Consider the following 21,911-nt stretch of genomic DNA (forward strand, 5'->3'; position numbering starts at 1 on the left):
CTGTGATCTATTTGGAGAGCTCCCAGTTGCTGCTAAATTATATATGGATCTCTGATAAATGTACATCTTATTAGCTGAAACATATCCCTAAGATGAGCAAGTTAGGTTGGGCTTTTATTGTTAATTGAATTTTTTCAGCAGTAGCAGCTGAAGGATTGCTAATGTTCACGAATTTGCATGATGTTAAACATCTGCTCCTCTTAGTGGGAACTTTACCAGAGTTTTCCTTAACTCGTAAATGTGAATTGGGAATAAAACAGGTACTCTGCCTTGGAGGGGCTTAGCTGCGTGTGAAGTAGGCGGGCGGGTAGTGCTGTGATGGGAGCGCGATGCAATGTGCCAGATTCGCCTAAATGTCACGTCTGTGGTGGGTGACTTCCTCTGGGCACGGCAAAGATGGAGATTGTGGTCTTTGGAGGCAGCAGGATGCTCTGTTACCGGACGTTATAGTGTGGTCTGATTGCTGCAAAGTGCTGCCTGGTGTTTCATAGGAAGCTTTCTCTGAGTGATCAAAAGCCACAAGTGGTTGATAGGGTGACTTCTTGTAGATTAGGATTTGGGTTAATTTTTCTTCATCCTAAATCGGCTTGCTCAGACCTGGTGCTTGCAGCCTATAAAAATCAGAGCAGGGGAGGGTTCAAAACTCATGGATGTCTCTAAATTCAAATGTCTCTGAATTTCACAAAGCTTTCTTGATATTCTTCTCTTTTACTGGAGCGAGCTGCTATGCTTGCTCAGAGGAGTCGGTTCACACAACTTGTTGAGAAAAGCAGTTTTTTCCTCCTTCTTTCCAACCGCACAGGAAAAGTAGGAGGAAAGTCCATCCAATCTCTCCATGCATGTGCAAAAAAGAGCTCTTAAAGGAAGAGGAAGATGGATAGAAAGAGACAGATGGAAAATTTGCACAGAGTCATGGGGATTTGCAATGAGACCCCTGAAGAACTGAAGTCATCTTTAATTTTCCTGGCCCTGTGTAAACCAGCTCTGTCAAGCCAAATGGGCCACGGGGCCATGGATTACTGGTGTGAAGAGTTCACATAATCGTCTTGCTCAGATTCAGCAATCTGATGTTTTGGGACCTCATTTTTGCAGTTGAGACATGCCAACGCTTCATTTTGTATGCATGAAAATGGGCTGTTGCTGATAGGCAATTTAACCGTAAACGGCACGAGAATTAAGGAGCCACACTCATAAATAAATTTGTGTCCCGTAACATCTTAGTTTAGTCCTTTTCTGATGCTTCTAATGATACCAGATAAAGCCTGAGTAAAGCATTGGAAAGGATGGCCTGTTTGGAAACAAAACCCTTCTCAAATCCTTTTAATGTTGTCTAGAAATGTTATTTTTGGTAACCACATGGTTTTCTTCCTCCCTGGATACAGATAAGAAAACAAAGCTTAATGCTCCCATCTCCTGCACTGAATTTCTTCCTGGAGCTAGAAAACTGCCATAGGAACAGCCAAAAATAGCCAGCACGGCGTAAGAGGAACTGTCAAATAAAATGACAGCCCTGGTGCCTCCTGCCTTAGAAATGACACCCTTCAGCCTGCTCCAGACCGCTCTTTGTTACCACACTGGGCGGTGGCGAAGGGTTACCCTGAAAATTAGTGCCACGGGAGTTCACGTTCAGCGGTGGTTTATTTGCGCTGGGTTGTTATTACATTCCCCCGCGGCGGTGGCGAGTGGGAGCGTGCTCCTGCCCTTGCGGGCGGATTTCTGGCAGGTGATGGGGTGGGATCCAGGGAGACGGATGGGGCTGATGGCTCCGTGCAGGATGCCTGATCATGATGTGGTAGCATACAGAGTCCGATCCTGGGTTGGAGTTGTTGGGATTAGCAGCACGACTGCAGAGTTTTCAAGAGCTAGAGCCCAGACCTGAAGGCAGGTGGGCTGCCGTGGGTAGGTGCATCCAGGCGTGCGGAGATGCCACCAGAAGGAACCTCCTCCGGAGTTTTTAGAGGGTCACAAGAAGTTTGCATCTCCATGTATACCTTCTTGTGCGGATAATTGCATACTCTTATTTTTTTTGCCTGAACGCTAACGACCGCGCAGCTTCTTTCACAGATTTTATGAAGAGCTGCTGGTGCCACCTGCCGTGTGTGCAGCCCTTGTAGTTGTGCTGAAAAGTGTCTCCAGTGGGGTCAAATCCTCTAAAGATTTCTGTAGGCGTTTAGGTTCACCCCTACTGTCAGGTTGGCTGTAGACCAAGGGCTTTGAGATTGGTGCTCTGTAGATGTTATCAGGTCATTTTTTATATTTAAGGAAATACTGACATTTCTAGTAATCACTGCCTTGTAGGGCACCTTGCACAATAATATTTTACAGGGAGATTCATTTACCCATCAAAGCAAGCTCTGCGCATCCTCATTTTATTTTTATTGTATGTTAACCACATTCCTTTGAAGGACACTTAATCCCCAGACTTACTATTTCTCCATTATCTGCTTCGACTCAGAAGTGAGCTGAAGATTGCTCAGGGATCCCACTGTTAAAACCTGCTCCAATTCATAGAAACCAGGACTAAAATTCTGAAAGAGGGCAATTATTGAGGGAACTGGATTAATGATCTGTCATCACAATTTAGCCACATTCGCCGCTGACCTTTCACAGAGAGGATGCTCTTGATAAATGTAGTTCATTACCCAGTTCTGACATGAAAACAGAATGGCACTCTGTGTTTCTTGGCAGGCTGATCAATATTTTATCTGCCAAAGCATGTAGAAGTGCTAAACAGCAGGAATTACGTAGCCGCTGCGAAACAGAGCAAGGAACTGCGTAGCTGGGAGTGAGCAGAGCATGTAAATGTGACAGTTATTGGCCACACTTCAGCAGTCAGACCTTAATATGCTGAATTTTCCTTTTACTTTTCTTCTCTTACTGTTTTTCTTTGCCTATCTGTCTGGTTTGTTGGGGTTTTTTTGTTTGTTTTGGGGTTGTTTTGTTTTGGTTTTTTTTGTTTGTTTCCTTTGTGGTTTTTGTTTTTGTTGTTTTTTTTCTTCAAACAGTGCCAGGCTTCGCTGGTGTTGATAGTGCTGGAAATGGATAAAAAGGGCTTGTTTCTTCAGAGATTTCCCACGATGTGGAGGGGAGGAATTGCGGGCTTCCCTGGCCAGGCGTCTTCTGCCCCGATTCCTCGCTTTTGGCTGCATCCTACATCACATGACCGTGGCCGCTGCAGGAGTAGGACGTGGGGATGGAGAGGCTGCTTTGGAGGAGATATTTAATGGTCTGTTTCTATAAGAAAAAAAAAAAAAGTGCCAGAAATCTGTCTTTTGAGTGTGGCAAGTATATTGAAGTTTTATCCAAAGAGCACAGGAGGGAGCTGCACCTTGTGTGAGGGTTTTTATTCTGAGGGCTACAAAGTGGGATGCAGAGCTCCCAGGAGGGATACATCCAGCAGCAGGATGGGAACAAAGGTGGCTCTGCCCAGAGCATCCTACCATGGGACAAAAACCATGCAGCGTTTCCTGGGGAAGGCTGATGGTGTACAAAGTATTGCCATCACATCAGGTTTGTGTTCAAAAAGTAGAGTGGCTGTCAGTAAAAGTGATACAGAGTCTCTTGTAATGGTGAAGGTAGCCTTTTATTATTATTATTTAATTCTGAAGCTGGAATCCAAAGATAGTGGTATTATGTGTTGTTATTAAAGTTTATGTTAAAAAAAAAAACCTATGTTAGATGACTGGCATTTTAGTTTTGATGTTGAATGCCTACCTTATCTCTCCTCTTCTTCTGGAGTCAGCAGAATAAATCATACTGGGGTTGTGGTTAGGGATGGAAAAGGAACATGTGTGAGTTTTTGTTTTCTAACCAGCCCTTGTATAAAGTTGCGGAGAAAGATGGTCAAGTAAGTGGAGAACTAGTTTAGGGGATAGAAGACTGAATAGCGGGGAAGGGAAGATGTTCCCTTGGAACTCACCTCAGAAGAGCGTGCAGGCTGGGAGACCCACCTCCAAGCAAACTGTCTCTGGGAAAGACAAAACTCGTCTGAGCTGGTCACAGCTGCAAACAGAAGCCAAGTCCCTGACAAGGAAACCAAGCTGAGCAACATCCGTTAATGAGACCTACCAACGGGAGCAGTCTGGGATGAGACAAACCGCTAATGATGGGCTTGTGTTGCACAGGAGACTGCTGGGGGCACTTGGCAGAGTGGGGATGAGTGAGAGACCACGCAGATGTTTGTTCTGCAGCTCTTTTTGTTTAACAGCTGTGGTTGTAATTCTGGAAAGAACAGCAAACACACAAGAGGTGGCAGCGCTGCCGGAAAGCTAAAGAGACGGTGTTTAGTGATAAAGCTGGTGGGTCCCAGGTACGATGTAAGAAGATTACCAGTGTCATCAACAGCAGGAGAGGGGCGAATGGGAAGGAGAGAAAATACAGAGCTGTCCTTTGCAAGACCTATACAGCCGGCTCTGAGGAGGGACTGTGAGCAGTCTGCATAGGGAAGATAGGTTAAAAGATGAAAGAATAGTGCCTAGAAAAGGAGGGGAAGGATCTTTGCTACAGGAGAACCTCGCTGTCCTTGGTGTTGGCTTGCCAAATGATGTCCATGTGTCTCCTCCCTTCCTTGTCAGAGGAGCAACGTGTGTGTGCCTCCAGCATCTGCATCTGGCCACTGCAGTGCCTTCAGGTTGTGGCTGAAATGGCATCAAGGTCCAGGTCACGCAGCAAAGCATCAGCTCAGATGTCCCGAGCACGGATGGTTTTGGAACTGACACTTTGGCCAGTCATGGTTTCAGGTCAAACAGAGTATTTCCTTTGACATGGAGTGGTTTTCCCACTGTTCTTCTGCTACAGCAAGATTAAATATATAAATTATACATAGATATTTATAAGCATATATATAATTACAGTTTTAGTGCATTTTCCTGTCAATCTTTTCATTCAGCCAAAGAAGCACAAATTATCAGTCTCTCACCCCCAGAACAGAACTTTTATTGCCTTTACTCGTCGCTTTGCACGTCGAGCGCTGCTGAGCAGCTCTACACTGCCGTGCTCTGAAGCGACTGCTTGTGCGTCACTGCAGCCCTCAGATGTCTCAGATGTCAGGGGAAAATATTCAGAGGTGCCAGACCCACGGAGTCTGTCACATTCTCACTGTGGAGAGATGCCGAGGGATCCACTTCCAGCAGAGCCGGAGAGTGTCGTTTTCTCTGGGGGAAGTGAAGGTAATGAGGTTTTGGAGCAGTTTTAACAGAGGCCGAGAGCACCTTCTGACCTTCCGACTGTGCCGTGTGTTAACGGCATGTGAAACTGGACTGATTTTTTAAATAGGAGACATAATTGTCTCTGCCATTTTTTTTTTGCTGTCCATGCAGTGGAATGGTGTTGTCCTGGCACGCGGGATGGGGCTCTGCTGGGTAGATGGCCCCTGACCCTGCACGCAGCAGTAGTGTGGTGGGGAAAAAAAAGTGATGAGTTTATAGTGGGGTTTGGGAATTGCTGCCAGAGGCTGCCACCGGCTCTGTCCTTCTGAGGCTTCCTTTATTTCACTCTTTGTGCTCATCACTTCTTGGCGCAGTTTGCCCAGAGAGGTGGTGGATGCCCCATCCCCGGAAACATTCCAGGCCAGGTTGGACAGGGCTCTGAGCAACCTGATCCGGTTGGAGATGTCCCTGCTCCTTGCAGGGAGGTTGGACTGGGTGGGCTTTAATGGTCCCTTCCCACCCAAACCATCCTGGGATTCTGTGATTTGCCTGGCCGCTGCAGCATGGCTGTGACCCTCTGAAAGTCCCAAAATGAGCACACCTACCTTGGGCTATCTTACATTCCAGATGAGTGTGTACTTTTTTGAGAAGAGTAGTTTTGTGGTGGCTTTGTTTGCAGAGCATGGAAAAATCACAGGGAGTTATGATGCAGTGAAAGGAAATCGCTGTCTCCTGGCTTACACCACGCAACGCAGTCGAGAGCTTGGGAGCGTCACCAGTGGGTCCCACATGTGCAGGAATAGAGATGTGACAGTTGGATTCAAGCATCCACTCCTTGCTCACATTGCTTATATTTTGCCATTGGTTTAAGACAGAATTCATACTGGAAGTCTTATTTAAGCATGCAGTTGTGCTGAGTTTTGGCTGAGGCTCTGTTGTTCAAGGAACTGTCACACCCAGTCAATCCTCCAGGCAGGTGGTTGGCATCGGACTGGTGCCTGGGATAGCTGGTAGCCAGAGATGATGTTGATATGAGCTTAATAAAGTGAGAAGGGCTATTAGAATCATAGCATCAGAGATTCTAGAGCTGCTTTGGCACGTGCTACTGGCGAAAGTTGATAGGAGGAAGAAGTGAAGTCAAAAGGGCTAAAGGGAGCTGTTGGGGTGAGCAGATCTGGCGGCAGCGATGCACGTGCCGACCCGGGTGTGGGGAGGTCCCCCCACCATGAAGAGGGGTCAGCCCACCTGGCTGTCACCACGCGGCTTGCCTGAGCCGCGCTTCTGCTCGTGAATGGAGACCACAAAGCAGAAGCAGAGGTGGAAGCAAATTAAATAGATTTCCCTGTCTTCATTAGCCTTAGGTACATCTCTGGGATTAAGAAGTGACTGAAGAGAAAGGAAAACGGCACAAAAGAAGCCGTTATTGCAGGAGCTAAAATGGTATTTACCAGAAGATTGCAAAATTGCTTGATTACACTGAATGTGGCAATCAATTTTTCTCTTAAATAAGCACGTGATTGGAAGAAAGAAATTTCTTCATGCTGCATTCACAATAGCCATCAAATGACATGGTTGGGGAAAATGAAAGCAGAAATAATAAACAAGACTAATAGAGCTGAGTAGCCTTGATTTTTCCATAAAATGAGAGCGATCCCATGTGGGACCAGTAGCTCTTTGGAGGTTGTTTAGAGAGACGGATATAAAATATGCAGCTGCTCAATATCTCTGAGCAGTGAGAAACTCAGAACTAGAAGGGTTTGAGTTCAGGGTGGAAAATAAGCCTTGTCTTGCAGTTATTGCTCACGTAGCAGCAGGGCACTGACCTGGCTGTTGAACGCGTGTCCAGCCTCTGTGTCCTCTCTCCCCTTCTCAAGTCATGGTGCTTTTGAAGTTGTGAGCACAAAATATGAAGGGTGGAAGAAAAAAATCTTGACAGTAGATGGGTTTGCTATTAGAGAAATGCCTCCCACCTGGAATTTTAATTGGATTTCAGTTGGAGTGTGACCAGAGGACCCGAAATGGTGCAGCTCAGCAAGAAAAGGATAGAGATGCTCGTTGTCAGTGTGCCAGAATCTTCTGTTATTTTTCAGAGGAATAATGTTTGGAGTCTTTGGGGAGCTGGTCTAGAAGGGTATTGTCCCTTAAACTGAAGTGAGACCAGGTTCTCTTAGATTTAATCCAACAGGATCAGTGATAGGACTTAAAAAGTTGTTTAGAAACCAGTATTATAGAGAATAAGGGTATGTACATTGTAGGGAAAATATATTGCAGAAGAAGGGGCATCTAACAGGAAAGCTGAATGTGTCGGTACTGTTGATGGGTGATGTTGATTCCCACATAGCGTGGGACAGCTGGAGCATGAAGGTGCTGCGGGGTCCCTTCCAAGGCAGAGCCAGCCAGGTTCCTGCAAGGTGCCAGCTGCTGCGGTCTGCACTAAAGCAAACGGATCGGGACGAAAACAGACGGTCGCCGTTCTTCATTCTGCCGAGCTCTGCCAGACAGTGGTTGAGCAGAAAAGGGCTGTAACGATCTTCTACCACTTTGGGCATGTGGGTGTTTTTCTCCTCTGAGAGGATGCCCTTAAGTCAGAGCAAGGCGTTCCCCGGAGAAGCGCCACGGGAGAGCTGGGTGCTGCGAGCACAGCGGGAGCTCTCGGGATCGTGAGGGTTGAACGTGATTCCCCCAGCCGAGCTGGTGTCACTACAGAGCCGAGTGGCTTTTGAGGGCTTTTCCGTGATAATAACCTTTTCCCCATCCAGGGGCTGAGGAAAGCCTTTATGTCGCTCTGCAGCGGGGTGATGTGCGCAGGCACCAGGGGCTCCCCACGCTCCTCGCTGTACTCCCTCCGGCTGTCTCATCACCTTGGGCTGCCTTTAAGGATTTCTTAAGATCAGCCCAACGTTTGGCACAAGGTGACGCTCGGGGATGCCGTTTGTTTATGTCTGTGGCACTTTCTAAACATCAGCTCCCCTAGGTTCCTTTTTTATTTTATCGCCACAGGATAGATGCATTTATTTTATCTTTAGAAAAACCTAAAGCGGATTTAATATGGGTGGGGATTACGAAGCTGAGTGCAGAAGTCTGTAACTCAAGCCCTGTAATCTGGAAGGTAACGTGCTGGAGAGCATCCTTGACGGCAGGATTTAGAAAAACTGCCAGCTATTACAAAAGGCAACGATTGCAGGAGCTCCTCAAGTGCAGAGCTGAGAGGTGCTGTGCATGCAGGCAGCCTGTCTTCGACCGTGCCTTGTTTTTCCCTTTAGGAGCTCAGTCCTCTAAAAAGATCAAGGTACATCACCGGGTAATGTGGTCTTATCTTTCAGGTGACACGTGTACGATGGCAGACTACAGCCGGCTCAAAAGCATCCTCCTGGACCTGCAGGCTCATCGGCAGAGCCCAGCGAGCATCCCGGCCGAGGACAGAGCATCCCAGAAGCGTGTTTTAGTTGAAGAGATGTTTAAGCACTTGGATATAAACAGCGATGGGCATCTCAGCAGCTCTGAACTGGCTCAGGTGGGTTTATTGTTCAATAAAAATGGAATTATGAAGTGGATTGCATTTCTTATTCAAAGTGTGAATTGAATGTAACGCAGCAGCACTCTTGTGAGAGCGGTCGTTTGTAACTGTCCGGCCGGCAGCAGGGAGAGGGGGAAAATCTCAGGCAGCCTGTGAGTCTCTCTGCGTCTCTGGGGAGACAACATTTTCTCAAACATTTGAAGTTCCTCTACAAACAAAAAATATGACAGCTTTCCAGCTCCATCCATGTTCCTGAAAATAGATCATAGAATCGTAGAGTAGTGTTAGATGCTAATCCTTACCATTAACTGTCATCTTCTGGGGTATTTCCAGCTAGCCGGCTTGCGTAGAGCTCATTTGGAATTTTTAGATCCATCAAGTTAGGCAGAAATCTCTTAATTCTTCCTCCCTCCCTTCTGGACCGTGCATTATCATGTAGTAACATGACAGCAAAGTTGGAATATTTTTAAATTTTTTATTTTGCCAAAATCCTAGGCAGATGCTGAAATGTTGATTAGCAGAACCTAACGATAGAAAAGGTGAGAGCTTGAAAAAAACCTGTTATTTCTAATTACGGGCACGCTGTGCTGTTGGAATTCCTCTGATTGGTGAAGTGAACTGCACTTGCTGCGCAGGCGCCGATAACTCCATCTCCTGAGCTTGCTCTTCGCGCATGCAGACCTGAGAAAACAGCCCTGTAAATATGAGAGAGCGCATGATGCCAGCTGTGGGAAGATCTTGCCTTTTCCATTTCATTGTGTCATCCATGAGAAGAATTAGAAGCAAACGCCTTTTCTGCGCCTTTTGGAAGCCAATACCTGCCTGGGACCTCTTCCAGTTCCCGAAGCTGGCACTTCGCCCTGGGCTCATCTGCACTCAGGCTTCCCAGCGAACGTGAAGCGCGTTGCCGTTCCAGCCTGGAAATGCAAGCTGGGAGCACGCGGGAAGACAGACGCAAGCTCACCCCTCCTTTGTAGGACAGTTTGCGGTGAATTTTAATCCTCGGGCTGTTGACATGATGCACGATCCTTTCTGCACAATGCAAAGTGTCAGCGTAAATTCTCTTAGATCTCAGAGCTATGAATTTATACAATACTTCATCGAAATGTGATTATTTTTTTATAAAGATGTTGTAGGTATAAGAAAACATTCTTAGCTGAATGCAAAGCCAGCTTTTGCATAGTGACATCTAAGTGTCTCTTCTACTCCAATTTTTTTTCCCCATTTTACATGAAACTTGTTCTGTCAGGATATTAAAACTCAACTTGCGTGGAAATAAAGGTTTGGCAGCCTGTAAGCCCTTACCATTAGGAGGAAACAATGACCTGCATTTTAAAGGAGTGGGATTCAGGGCTTTAAGTGTGCCGCAAAGTTACTACGGGCTTCCTTTGCAGATGTGCTTGGAGCCCGGGTCTCTCTCGCAAGAGATAATTACTTTAATTGTTCTCACTATTATCAAAATTGGTGCTTGCACGGCTGGAGCCCACTTCCATTTGATGGACCGGAATACGTTCATCTCTCAGGGATGATCCCTCCCACCCAGACATCCTCCACAAAGGCTTGCCGCCTGCATTGCTTAGTTGACAGCGTGATCACCTCTCAAAAGACAAAATAATGCCGGTTAATGCAGGATGTAGATAAGCCGTAAATACTTTTCCTCCTGAGCTGAGTGGCGCTGATCACAGGCCCCTTGGTGGGAGCGCGACTGAAGTCGCGGCCGAGCTGAGGACACGTCTGCCGGCAGCTCAGGGTTTCTCACAGCGGCAGTATTCACAGTTTACGTGTAGCATCCCAATTCTTTATTTTTCTTGTTAGCTCTAACAACGAGATGGTTTTCATGTGCCAACTTTATTCACCCAGTTTTCAAGGGATTTTTTTTTTTAGGTAATGAGCAATTTTTAATTTTCCTTGTTATAGTCTTCACGGAACTTTTCTTGCCTTGTTAGGTAGGTTTGTGATTGATTTGCCTTGGCTCTTTAATTTGAAGCTCTCTGCAACTTTAAAATTGCCCCGAAGATGGGAATTTCATTGCCCAGGGGTAGAGGCAGCTGAAATGAACATGGTGCGGTGGGATCTCGTTCTCTCTGGCTGGTGGAAGGGCTGTGCATTTTCTTTGTTTTATTTAAAAGAAAAATAGTCTCCTGAGTGCTATAACCTTGTCTGCAAGGAAAAACTCGAGGCAGGTAACATGCATTGCTGCAGAAAAAAGTTGGTTTTAAGACCTGAAGGGGGATCTTTAGGAGGCTCATTGCAGAGGGATTCACCCCAAAGGAGAAATGGGATGCAGAGTCCCTTCGGAGAGGACAATCCTGCGTCAGGGCAGTGCTTAGCACCGGGAGATGGCAAGGATCTTTGCCCTCTTGTTTGTTCTCCACAACAGAATTACTTTGAGCAAAAAGATGGCAGCAGATGGTCCATCCCCCTGCAGAGCTGCGTTTCCTCCTGGCAGACCCTATCAAATAGTTTCCCCCCGACCCAACGTTGTGAAATGCCCCTGTAGTTTTGCAGCCATGGGTATGCAGAGCTATTAACAATGGTGGTAATTGGAATGTTATTTCTATTTAAAAATTTAATATATTTTAAAGTTAGATTCATAAACATACTGGAAAACAAAACTGAAGTGTTTTGTGTTGACGTTTTTTTTTTTCCTGACGTTAAATCAAAAGGACTAGTAAAAACTTGTCAGTCTTATGAAAAGTTAATCAATTTTCAATACAAAGGTAGACAAAGGGAAATTTCCATCTTCAGAAGATTGATCTTGGAAGTTATGGTTGATCTCACTTTTATTGAACATTTTTACTTGCTAGGTGAAGGGTCATTTTTTTAGCATTATTACTTGAAATTGCTTCAATATAATGGGCCAAGACTAGAATAGTAAATAAAAGAGTCCCTGGACTACAACAAAAAGCCTTCCTGCCTGGAAGATGCAACAATTCAGCAGTTTTCTTCACATTCTCCAATACATTCAGAGAACCCAACATTTTCATTATTCTTAGGTCTGATTCTGGCTATTTGCTAACTTGGATGTACAACTTCTAAAAGCTCTCTTCATTTTTAATGTGAAATGTGTGAAATATTTAGAATATGTAAGAAAAAAAAACTTTCAGGGGCTGGAAAAACACATTAGTGTTGAATACACCACCCGCTCTTGCATATTCTAGTCCCAAAGCAAGGAATACAATTTTGTCCTTGCCTATAGAGGAAAAGCAGACTTTCTTTTTTCCCTGTTGAATATTTATTTTTCAATGCATTTGCAAAATGTAAATGTGTTTCTGTTGCTGCTGCTGAAGGAAGAGTTCTCACCCTCACCGGTTCATGGCCCATGAAGAACTGCAGGAATGAGAATATCAGTTGTATCTCGATACCACGCAAATATGTAACGATGGATACGATATCTCTATATATCTCCTCAAAGGTCATTTAATGGAAAATCTACTGGGTGAGCCAGGACAACATTACATTATATGTAAGATTACCTGCTCTCTTTGCTACAGCTAATGAAGAAGGAGGACCTGGAAGATGATTTATTGGATTGTACGCTAGAAGACCTTCTCCGGTTTGATGATTACAACAATGACGGCCGCTTAACCCTGCAGGAGCTCTATACAGCTTTCCGTGAGTCCTGATGCTTTTTTCCATCTGGATGTTGAAAGTGTGTGAATATCTGTGATGGCAATGTTGTCTTTTCAGACGTGGTCAGCAAAGATAATAGCTTTTTGTATTTAATGCCGTGAAAATATTATGGAAGGCTTGCTCCAAAGGATAAGCATGAACTAGGAGGTTGGTAAAAGTGTGTGGGGCTTCTTGTTTTCTTGAGTATTTTGTTGTGCTTCTTGTTGATGGCAATGGAGAGACGTCGGTGAGCTGGCCAGGTCTGTAGATCTGAGGATGTGGTTTCTGAGTAACCCTGACGAAAGACGGTTAAAATCTGTCCGAATGTCTTGTAGTAAGGTGAGTTAGTTTGCTGTGAGGAAGGTGTTTCACTGAATACTCTGCCTAGGAATGATGTTTTATGCCTTTCGTTTCCATGTTAAGTGGATTGTGGTGTGTGATGTTGATATGTATCTTGGCATCGTTTGCAAGCATCCCTAGATCACTGAGCTACTTAAACAGTGTGAAAAAATAAGTACTTGTGTTACCCCATTTATCTTCATAACTTTATATTCATGCTTTAAGTTAAGCATTCATTGAAGTCCTTCCTTGGAGAAGGCCCACATTGTCTCCTTCACCTGGATGATAAAAAGTTTTATTGATGCCTGTCCCTCTGGGATGCAAAAAAAAAAAGAAAAATAGAAAATGATGGGGGTTTGTAACAGTCAGGATAGCAAGCTACAGAAGTACTTGTATATCGTTCATCAAAGACGTTGTTCATACTCTTTAAACAAAACCAGGATTCAGCCATTGAACTGTTGAGCGCAGGCAAAAGGCCGATAACAAGCTGGATGCCTCTTGAGCTGGATTCTCAATCTTTGCGTATGGCATTGTAAAGACAAAGTAATTTCAGTACCTTTTGATAGCACTTTCTAAACCAGGGCAACCTGCTCCAGTGCCTGCTCAGTGGGAAGAGGCTGATGTGCATGAGAGTCACCATGTGCCCCCCACTGGCACATTCCTCATTGATGCTCTTTGGCGAGCGACGATGCTAATACTCTGTTTCTGCCAAATATCCTATTTTCTAAAGAGAGTGGTTTCTGTTTTCTTAACTTCTGGCTTTTCATTAAAAAAAAAAAAAAAAGCAGGAAGTTTGGGTAATAATTTTTCAACTGCTTTAAGATTAGCCCCAGTTGTCACCTTGGACCTGTTTGAACCGCATGTGCATTTAATTCAACAGAGCACACTCACACCAGCAGATAGACAGTAAAACATAAAACCTCATACATTAGGAAGGCCATAAAGTGAATTAACCCAGCTCTAAAGTCTTGACACGCAGTTATTTGGGAGCATATTTGGATCAATGGGTTCTCAAAGTCACAGCAACTCGAACCTAAATTTAAAGAGTCATTTGTATGAGTTTCTGGTTCTGTGAATTTTAGCTAGGCAGTGGAAATAAGAGAAGTACAAAATATTAGCCAATGAGCAGAGATAGTAATCAATAAACTGCAAAAATATTGTAACAAAACTCAAGACATAACAATGAGTGTCTATCAGAAGGATTTTGTATGTGAAGAGAATCGTTCCCCATCTGAAGATGAAAATCAGACTTACTCTCCATTTTCAATTTTCCCAGAACCTCCGCTTTTGTAAAGAGGAGTTAATGGCTCATCAGTTTTTAATTTAAGAACAAAGTTTATTGCTTGCAGCTTTAAAAGTTTTGGGGACTCTATAAGTGAACTTTAGTGCTCGGGGAGGTAGATCTTTTTCCTTTACTTTATTACACAATGTAGGAAAAACATGTAAAAAATACTTCAAACGCTTGTCTTAAGCACACGCTTTGGTTCACAGTCCTTTAAGTGTTTATGAAATTTGTGCTTCAGTATGAGGCAGAATTTGGCTTGCAGCAGTAGTTTAAAGGTACAGCATCCTGCACGTTTTTCGTATTTGTGGCCCATGAGGGTGATCCTTTTGTTGCTCGAAATTCACTTAAGTCACTCATTTTTACATGCTGGCAGCAGGCTGCAGGGATGGCTGCTCAGCAAGCCAAGGAACATAATTACCAGAATTCAGTGACATCAGAAAGTTTCAATCTAATTTATCCTCTCAAAGGCTCCGTTACATCTGTTTTGGTGTACCGTGCTCTGGTGTAGCGTCACAGTGTTGGAAGGGTTTGAAGATGACCGTGATAATGTGAAGAGCTTTCCAATTTGTCATTCTTGTGCTGCCTTAGAAGTTGCATTTCATTTTAAAGATTCTCATGACGTTTCTGTAGCTTACAAAGCCACAAAATGGTCTCTTTCTCTGTGTTTCTCTTGCTTTCTCTTGACCTGTCGTCTCTCTCCAAGACCCACGGGGATTCAAAGGGTGTTTTTAATCCCCATTCATGTTGATCAGCTGTAAATGAATGAGAAATGCGTGGGTGAGAAGAATCCAGTCTCTTACCTTTTTTTGAAATGTGGTTTCACCCTTACAAGCGCTACATCTAATAGGTGCTATTTTTAATAATAGTTTCTAGTCGTGCCAGTCATTTGCACACACTTCTTAATGCACAGGTTTGGATTACGGACAGAAGTAGTGACTCTTCTACTAACCCTGTCATCTTTCTTCTGATTTTCTGAACATTATTTTGTTCCTGAATCCTGAGAATACACATTTTAGGACTTTGTTTACGTGTATGGGGATGATTAGAAATAAGCATCACTTTTCTAATCACCTTAATCATAGATAAGTAATATGTGAGATGGATTAAATGCTCTCCTGACAGCTCTTGCAAGAACAACTTGTAGATATCTTCTGATTTTTCATTAATAAATTTTATTAGATAAGCAGGCTCAGGACCATAATTAAGAAAAAAATCATTTTTAATATGATGATCTTGAGATTTTCACATTCCAAAATTAGAGTACTAGCAAGTCTGTGTCTGTTGTCTTTTCTTTATATTGTCACAAAGATTCAGTAAATAAGTAATAAATGAAAGGCTTAGTTGTCATAAGAGCTTAAAGCAGAGCGTGCATCTAAGTAATCAGGATGGAGAATTGGCAAGCACATCACCCGGCTGAGTCATACTTTAAATATGCTCAGACGAGTGATTTTTGGATATAACTTCTGGAACCGTATCTGACTGGAGATCATTAGAATTAGGCATGTCACTTTTGGCATTCCTGTTGTCTTCCCTAATGGGAAAGTAGCAGGTTGGCAGGTGTGAAAGCCTAGCTGAAGGGAAAAAAAAAAAAATCAATGTAATCTTCTAGATCTATATTATCATCAATGTGGACAAGTCAATTTGTAATACAAATATGTCGGAGAGAGGGAAAACATGCATTCCATCAAAATGGCTTTATCCTGTCAACATTGTTTAGCTAATAAGAAGTTATTAACCCCACCATAAAATCCTCTTAAATTCTAGCTCATTGCCAATTACAGCGCTCTCCTAACCAGCATCCCCTTCTCATAGCTTGCCGTTGCATTTCGTTACATTTCTGAAAGCACAGAAAAAGCCTTTTGCAAGCATCTTCGCTACCCCACAGCAGCGCTTCCCGGGAGGTCACGCTGGGCTTGGAAAGCTTTTTGACTGAGGTTGCATAAAAGACCAGGCGTATTTCACTAGGTTACGTTAGAAATTATACCCCAAGATCATTTCTCCGTCTCGGCGCTCGCGTGTCTCACTGAGGTTGCCTTGCGTGCCCTGTGCTTTCCGGCACGGCTCTTGAAGGCTGCTGCATCACACGGTTTCTTGTGGCTCTGCAGTGACATTTTGAGGTCCTTGATGTCATATCTGGACCAAAAAAAAAAAACAACCTCACAAAGGCAGTTTGAAAGAAAAATACTGAATTGTTATTTTTCAGTCCAGTCGTTATTTCCTAAGCATTTATGCGTGTATGTTACATGTAGGCAGAAAATGGCTGTTTCTCTGAGATGAGATCATCTATGGATATGTCGTTACCTAAATAACACAGATATTGTTTAGAAAGAGCTTATTTCTTGCAGGAATGAATGCAGAAGAGGCTGCAGGATCAATGTGCTCTTCTCTTAAACTTCCTTTTATAATGCTGTTTGAACTCTTTAAAAGGACTTTACTTTCTTGCCCAATTCTGTTTTAGTTCTGATTTTCCTTTTTTACCTGTCCTTAATGTTTGTTGGAAAAAAGAAAGATGCAGAATTATGAAAATTGGACATATACGCTTGTGGTGGGAGGTCAGGGAGATGCTGGGTAACAGCTGGAGAGGGCGGATGGTACCAGCCTACAGCATTGACCCGAGTCCTGGAGCTTTCCCAGCACTGGGGGCTGGAAAAGCAGAGAGAAGGGGCGAAAAAATGAATTGGGAGCTTGGGCTGGGCATGGGTGTTGGGTAAATCACTGCCGATGTAGAGAAGAGGCAGTGAACGGTGTTGGACTGGCTCCAGCTTTGCTGCAGTGATCCTAAAATCTCCAGTAGAGAGTACTGCGTAATGTAGAGGAGCGAGCCGTCCGTCCCTGATCCCTCCAGGCATCCTCCGGAGGCTCATTAGAAGTGCAGAGTATAAAACAGATTTATTTCTGAGATGTACGTGTTTCTGATTTGCTGGAAACTACTTCAGGACAGAGCTTTGTAGTTGTCCCAAAGGTGTAGAGATTGAGGCATACTGGGAAAAAGCCGAGCTCTACCTTGAGGAAGAGGGAATGAAACCTAAAACGAGGCTGTTGGGTCCAGTGGGAGAGGGAGTTGTTGAGTGAGGAAGAAAGCTTTCAGAAGTGTAACTATTTTTTATAGACATCTCATCTAAAAGAAGGTGAGAAATAAATTTTATGTGGGGAAAATTAATACCCATATTTGGAAAAATATGTCCATAATATATGTACTTGACGCACAGCTAGCAAGCCAACTGTTCCAGCAAAAATTGCTGTAAATTCCATGTTCAGATGAAGTGTTTACTCATATCTCTACAAAGCCGTTCTCATTGATGGCACGGCACGTAGGGTTGGGTATTTGTTACTGCTACCTTCCAGCTAGATTGGTCAAGCCCAGTTAATTATATTGGACAACTGTATTGTGAGATAAAAATGTTTTGCTTGAGGTGTTCTCTTAAGCAATGTTGTAGCAAGTTATCTACAGGATCAAATCATAGGCCTAAAATATTGACAATTTGTGCACCATGCTCCCTGGTATGTGATTTCTCTTTCATGTTGCTGCAGATATTGGTACAAACTTGGAAATAATTCATTAGCTTACCAACATTGATTTGCTTCTCCTGCGAGCGATGTGATATCTCAACTTCAAACACGTCTTCGCAAGCAGGGGGGCGCTGGCCTCTCCTTTTGGTTTGAGGCGATGTTAGAGGTGATGTGAACTGCTCGGGAAAGAAATGAGGTTTCTGTCAGTTGGTCAAAGCAACCCGTTCCTGCTTGCCTTGAGGAACAATGTGGAGCCATGTTACTGAGGAGAAAGGCAACTTACTGGGCGTTTTCTGGAATGATGAATTTAGTAGTGCAATCTCATAGAAAAAAAAAAAACCACAAAACTAAAAGTTAAAAATCAAGCGAAAAGGAGAAGTTTGAAACTATTTAGCTCAGTTTCTGTAGCTGGTGCAGACTGGCAGAGCTGGATGATGGGAAAAACCAACAAGCGCTCGAGTCGCTGCAGCAGCATTTAGTAACCAGCGTTTCCGCGGCCAAGCCGTGATCTTGCTCTGGGTTTTTGGGCTTTATTAGGACCAAGCCGGCAGTGGTGCATTGTAGGTAGACACAGCAGCTGAGCAAAGTGGAAATTCAGAAAGCAGTGCTCAGGGACTCTCCTTCCATGGGCAAGCCAACGCAGGGCTGAGCTCCAGGCATGTGCTCGAGGTTGGAGATGCCTTTGATCAGCTCTTGGGGTCTCCCTGCTCAATATGTCTTGACTTTTTAGATCATCTTCAGAAGCACCTACCTCCTTGCCCCGCTCATAAATGGAGTGCGGGATGCCTGGCTTTAGCACTAGGAATGATCCTGTTGCACCTGGAAATGTATTTTTTGACCGGTAGGATGCCTCAGCTGGAGATATTGAAGTGAATCCATCCTTACTCTGTTTTAATGGTCAGGGAATTTCTGAATGTGGAGAACTTTCTTGCTTTGATTTTCTTTCTTGCCCCGCCCCCCTTGCTTACCTGTCCTGGTTCTGGCTAAGATAGAGTTAATATTCACCTGAGCTGGGTGGAGAACTGGAGCTGGTGGCCCCTATGGCTGGGACACCCAGCTGGGATAGGTTACTAATTAGCTAACAGCTGGTTTTAATTTACTGAAATTAGCTAAAGGGCTATTCCATCCCATCTGACATCGTGCTCAGTATATAAGTGAGGAGGGTGCTGAGGGGAGTCTCCTGCTACTTGGAAGAAACTGGGGGTGGAGATTTGTTGTAAGCCATTATACTGTGTTTGTATTCCATCACTGTTTTGTTTTCTTCTGTTATTGCTGTTAAATTTACCACATGTTTTTGCTGTTGTTTTTTGTTTGTTTGTTTGTTTACCAATTCTCCCTTCTGTCCCACTGGAGGGTGGGGGGAGTGAGGGAGAGACTGCATAGTCTGGTCCCAGTCGGGGCTGAACTACGACACTACCAAAGAAATACATTCTGCAAAGAAGGTGATTTGTTTTTCGCTCTCTTCTAAAGTCGTTCTAGTTGTGAAAATCTTTAGTTCTGAGTTTCAGGTCTGAAATCTATCACTGGGCTCCAGCAAAGTTCCCTACATTGTTTGCAGTTCCACAAAACATCTGTTGGAGTCGGGTTTTGTTGTATATTCTCAATTGTTTTGCTGCATTTTGAACAAAGTAAAAGGTATTTTCTCAAAGGAAAAAAAAAAACATAGAATTAATTTGTAGCAAGAAAGACAAATTTATTCTAAGCAAAAATGCTTCAAATGCTAAAATATGATTCCAGAAAAAGAACTATGAGTGCTCAGATCAGGAAAAAAATACATTGCGTGTGGATGCATCTTTAGCGGTGGAAAGAGGGACATGGTTTTGCCTTAGGCCAAAAAGGGGAATGTTTCCACGTTCAGATCGGAGTTCAATTTGTCTAATCAGATTTGCTGTTCAGTTTTGTGCTCTGCCTAGTTTGTACATTTTAGCGTTGTGATTTGAATTTAAAGACACTCCTGAAATAAAATTTTGGCAGAATTAATGGCAAATGTAAACATGGTTAAAACGACTGTGATTTCACACATTTTGGTCAAGAATTGCCGTCCCCATTTTTTCATGAAAAGGCAGGGATAGTGTCTGACACTGGTTTTGCTGTTTCTGTCTGGCATACCTGCGTGCCAGAACCAGTGCACGCCAGTGTAAATGGCCAAACTCTACTATTTTCTCAAATATCTCTAATTTCAAATTATAGCATCTGCAAAATGTCAGCAGGCTTAATGTGTAATGACTGAATACCAGAAAATAAACTAATTACGAGTTGTTATTGGAAATCCATTGTCAACAAGTTGCAAAGAAAACTTAATAGACTACGATATGCTCGTGATTTTTAAATGCTTTTCAGGACGCATTGATTCGTTAATCTTGGTTTTCAATGCAAGAATTTGCAATGTGGAGTAGTGCTTCAGAGGTGATGTAGTACAAACCGTATCAAATGTCTACACACGCTTTTGCAGGAGTAGGGTATTTAAATATTTATAAGTAGTTACGAGTGACTCACTGGCGCATAAAACCAGGCAAATACCATTTTTCAGAAAATTATTTGATCCATACCAGCAATGTTTACTGAAGCAATTTCATGTACACAAATAGTAGTATTTTCAGTTGCTTGCAGACTCGAAATTACGTTGGTGGACAGCAAATATAAATATTGGTGAGATCATAAAGTGGCTGACAGCTCTAGATATGCATGTGTGCCTTCAGATCACACAGGTAGAGACCTAAAAAGTATAATTTGCATTTTCCATGACCTGAGAGTGCAGAATTGCAGCTTTCCTAGGGCTTTGTTCTGGTCTTGCAAAAGCAGATGCCATTTCTGAAAACCGGATTCAAACTTTCTGTGTTGCCTTTACTTTTATTTTTTTTTTTTTTTAGCCAAAGTCTGTCTTTCTGAGGATTTTGTGAAACAAATGCAGCATAGTCATGAAGCAGAAATGTTTGGGTTTTTTTTTTTCACAGAAAATGTGTAAAATCAGTTAAAATGCTTAGGATTTTACGTGAAGGCAGAGGTGTGATATGGTAGCATCCTGGGCGGGCTTTCCTAGATCTTCTTTTATTACATACAGACTGGAACATCTTAGCTGCTGGGTTCCTCTTATTTCCCATTTTCTCTGACTGTTTTTTCCTAGTGAGTGATTGCTAGAGCTATGTTTTTCGTTTGAAATCTGCCTTCATCTAAGGAAAGCTGCTGCGGATGTTCTCTCTCTCTTTGCCCTTTCAGGCATCTCATCGATGCTTTGAGTTACTTCTAAATCTATGTGCTCTTCATCTTTTCTTCGACTGGTTGAGCAGATTCGTAGCTTTTAAGGCCAAAAATGTTCATTAATATATATTAAAAAAAAAGTTTGTTTAACATCTATTTCAGATGTATCTACCACAGCTACCGCTCCTGATTGATGATGTACTTGCCTTGGGTAGCTCGTGGGGTGCATGGACCCGGGTTACTAGCCAACCCAAAAAGCTCAGCATGTCGGTCCTGCCCTCCACTCCATCTCCATCACTCTCTGGTGTCCGTAGTGTCAGCGTGGATTTCTGTGTTCCTTCCAGATCTTGATGCAGATGTTGAACAGATTTGGGCTTTGGATGATTCTTCATGTGGTGCCACTAGAAACAGCCCCGTTTGAGTGGCCTCCTCTGAGAAATGCTTTTAGAGATCTGTCCGTCAGCCAGTTCTTAGTCCGTTTAGTGTGTACTTTATTGATACTGTATGGCACTACAGAGCTGCAGTGCTAATTTTTTAATCAAAATGCCAGGGCAGCCATCAGAAAATTACTGAGTACAGTGCATATCCTCAGTGCAGTGATACGATTTATATAGAGCCACAGCTGAGATGTTTTTATTTCATGTTCTTCACAGGAGAAAATTTCCTTGACAAATCCAGGATGTCCAGATAGACGCTGAAAAAAAAGAATAGCAGTAGGAAATTGAATGAGTTGAACTCAAAGGTTGGTTCTGCTTTGATACTTCAAAAAAAAGATGCTAGTCTATGGAGAAAAGTAAAAAGCTTCTGAGGTGCTGCAGTGGCATCAGGATTTGAGGTGAAACTCCGCTGTTGCCAGTGTCTGTCTTTAGCACCATCATAAAAAAAAGCTCATTCTCAAGTTTCTTGATGATCAAAACTTTGGAAAGAACATCAAGAGCCATCGATAGAAATAAATAGCTCGGAGCTCCGGCCTGCCGTGCCTCCAAAGCGCCGTTTCTGCCACAGCCTTTCCCTCTGCAGTGTATAAAATACATCTGCAGAATTTGTGTTTCTCTTTCTGCAAACAGATGAGTACAGGTTGCATTGAACTCGTGCTTTAAGCCACACTTAGATCCTAAAACCATCACCACAGCCTGGCGCTGACCTCCTGGCAGTGTTATTAGAAACTTGCTGCTTAGAGAATTTGTAGCCATGGTTTACTAACAAGAAAAAAAAAATATTCTAAATATATGCAGCTTTTTTCTTTTTATTTGTCATTCTGTTCATCACACAAACCTGAATAATGTGTTAGGAAAGGTCACGA

General features: G+C 43.3%; 1 protein-coding gene across 1 annotated transcript in view; it reads left to right on the plus strand.

Annotated features, from left to right (window-relative positions):
• The window catches only part of FSTL4 (follistatin like 4), a 220,597-nt gene that overhangs the window by 108,912 nt on the left and 89,774 nt on the right, over positions 1–21,911 (plus strand). The window contains exons 5-6 of the mRNA XM_086758856.1: positions 8,471–8,661; positions 12,159–12,279. Of these exons, the coding sequence (XP_086614982.1) occupies positions 8,471–8,661; positions 12,159–12,279 (312 nt within the window). The remainder of the gene's footprint in view (positions 1–8,470; positions 8,662–12,158; positions 12,280–21,911) is intronic.

Source organism: Chlamydotis macqueenii, chromosome 14 (assembly GCF_036417535.1).
Source record: "Chlamydotis macqueenii isolate bChlMac1 chromosome 14, bChlMac1.mat, whole genome shotgun sequence".
NCBI classification, from domain to species: domain Eukaryota; kingdom Metazoa; phylum Chordata; class Aves; order Otidiformes; family Otididae; genus Chlamydotis; species Chlamydotis macqueenii.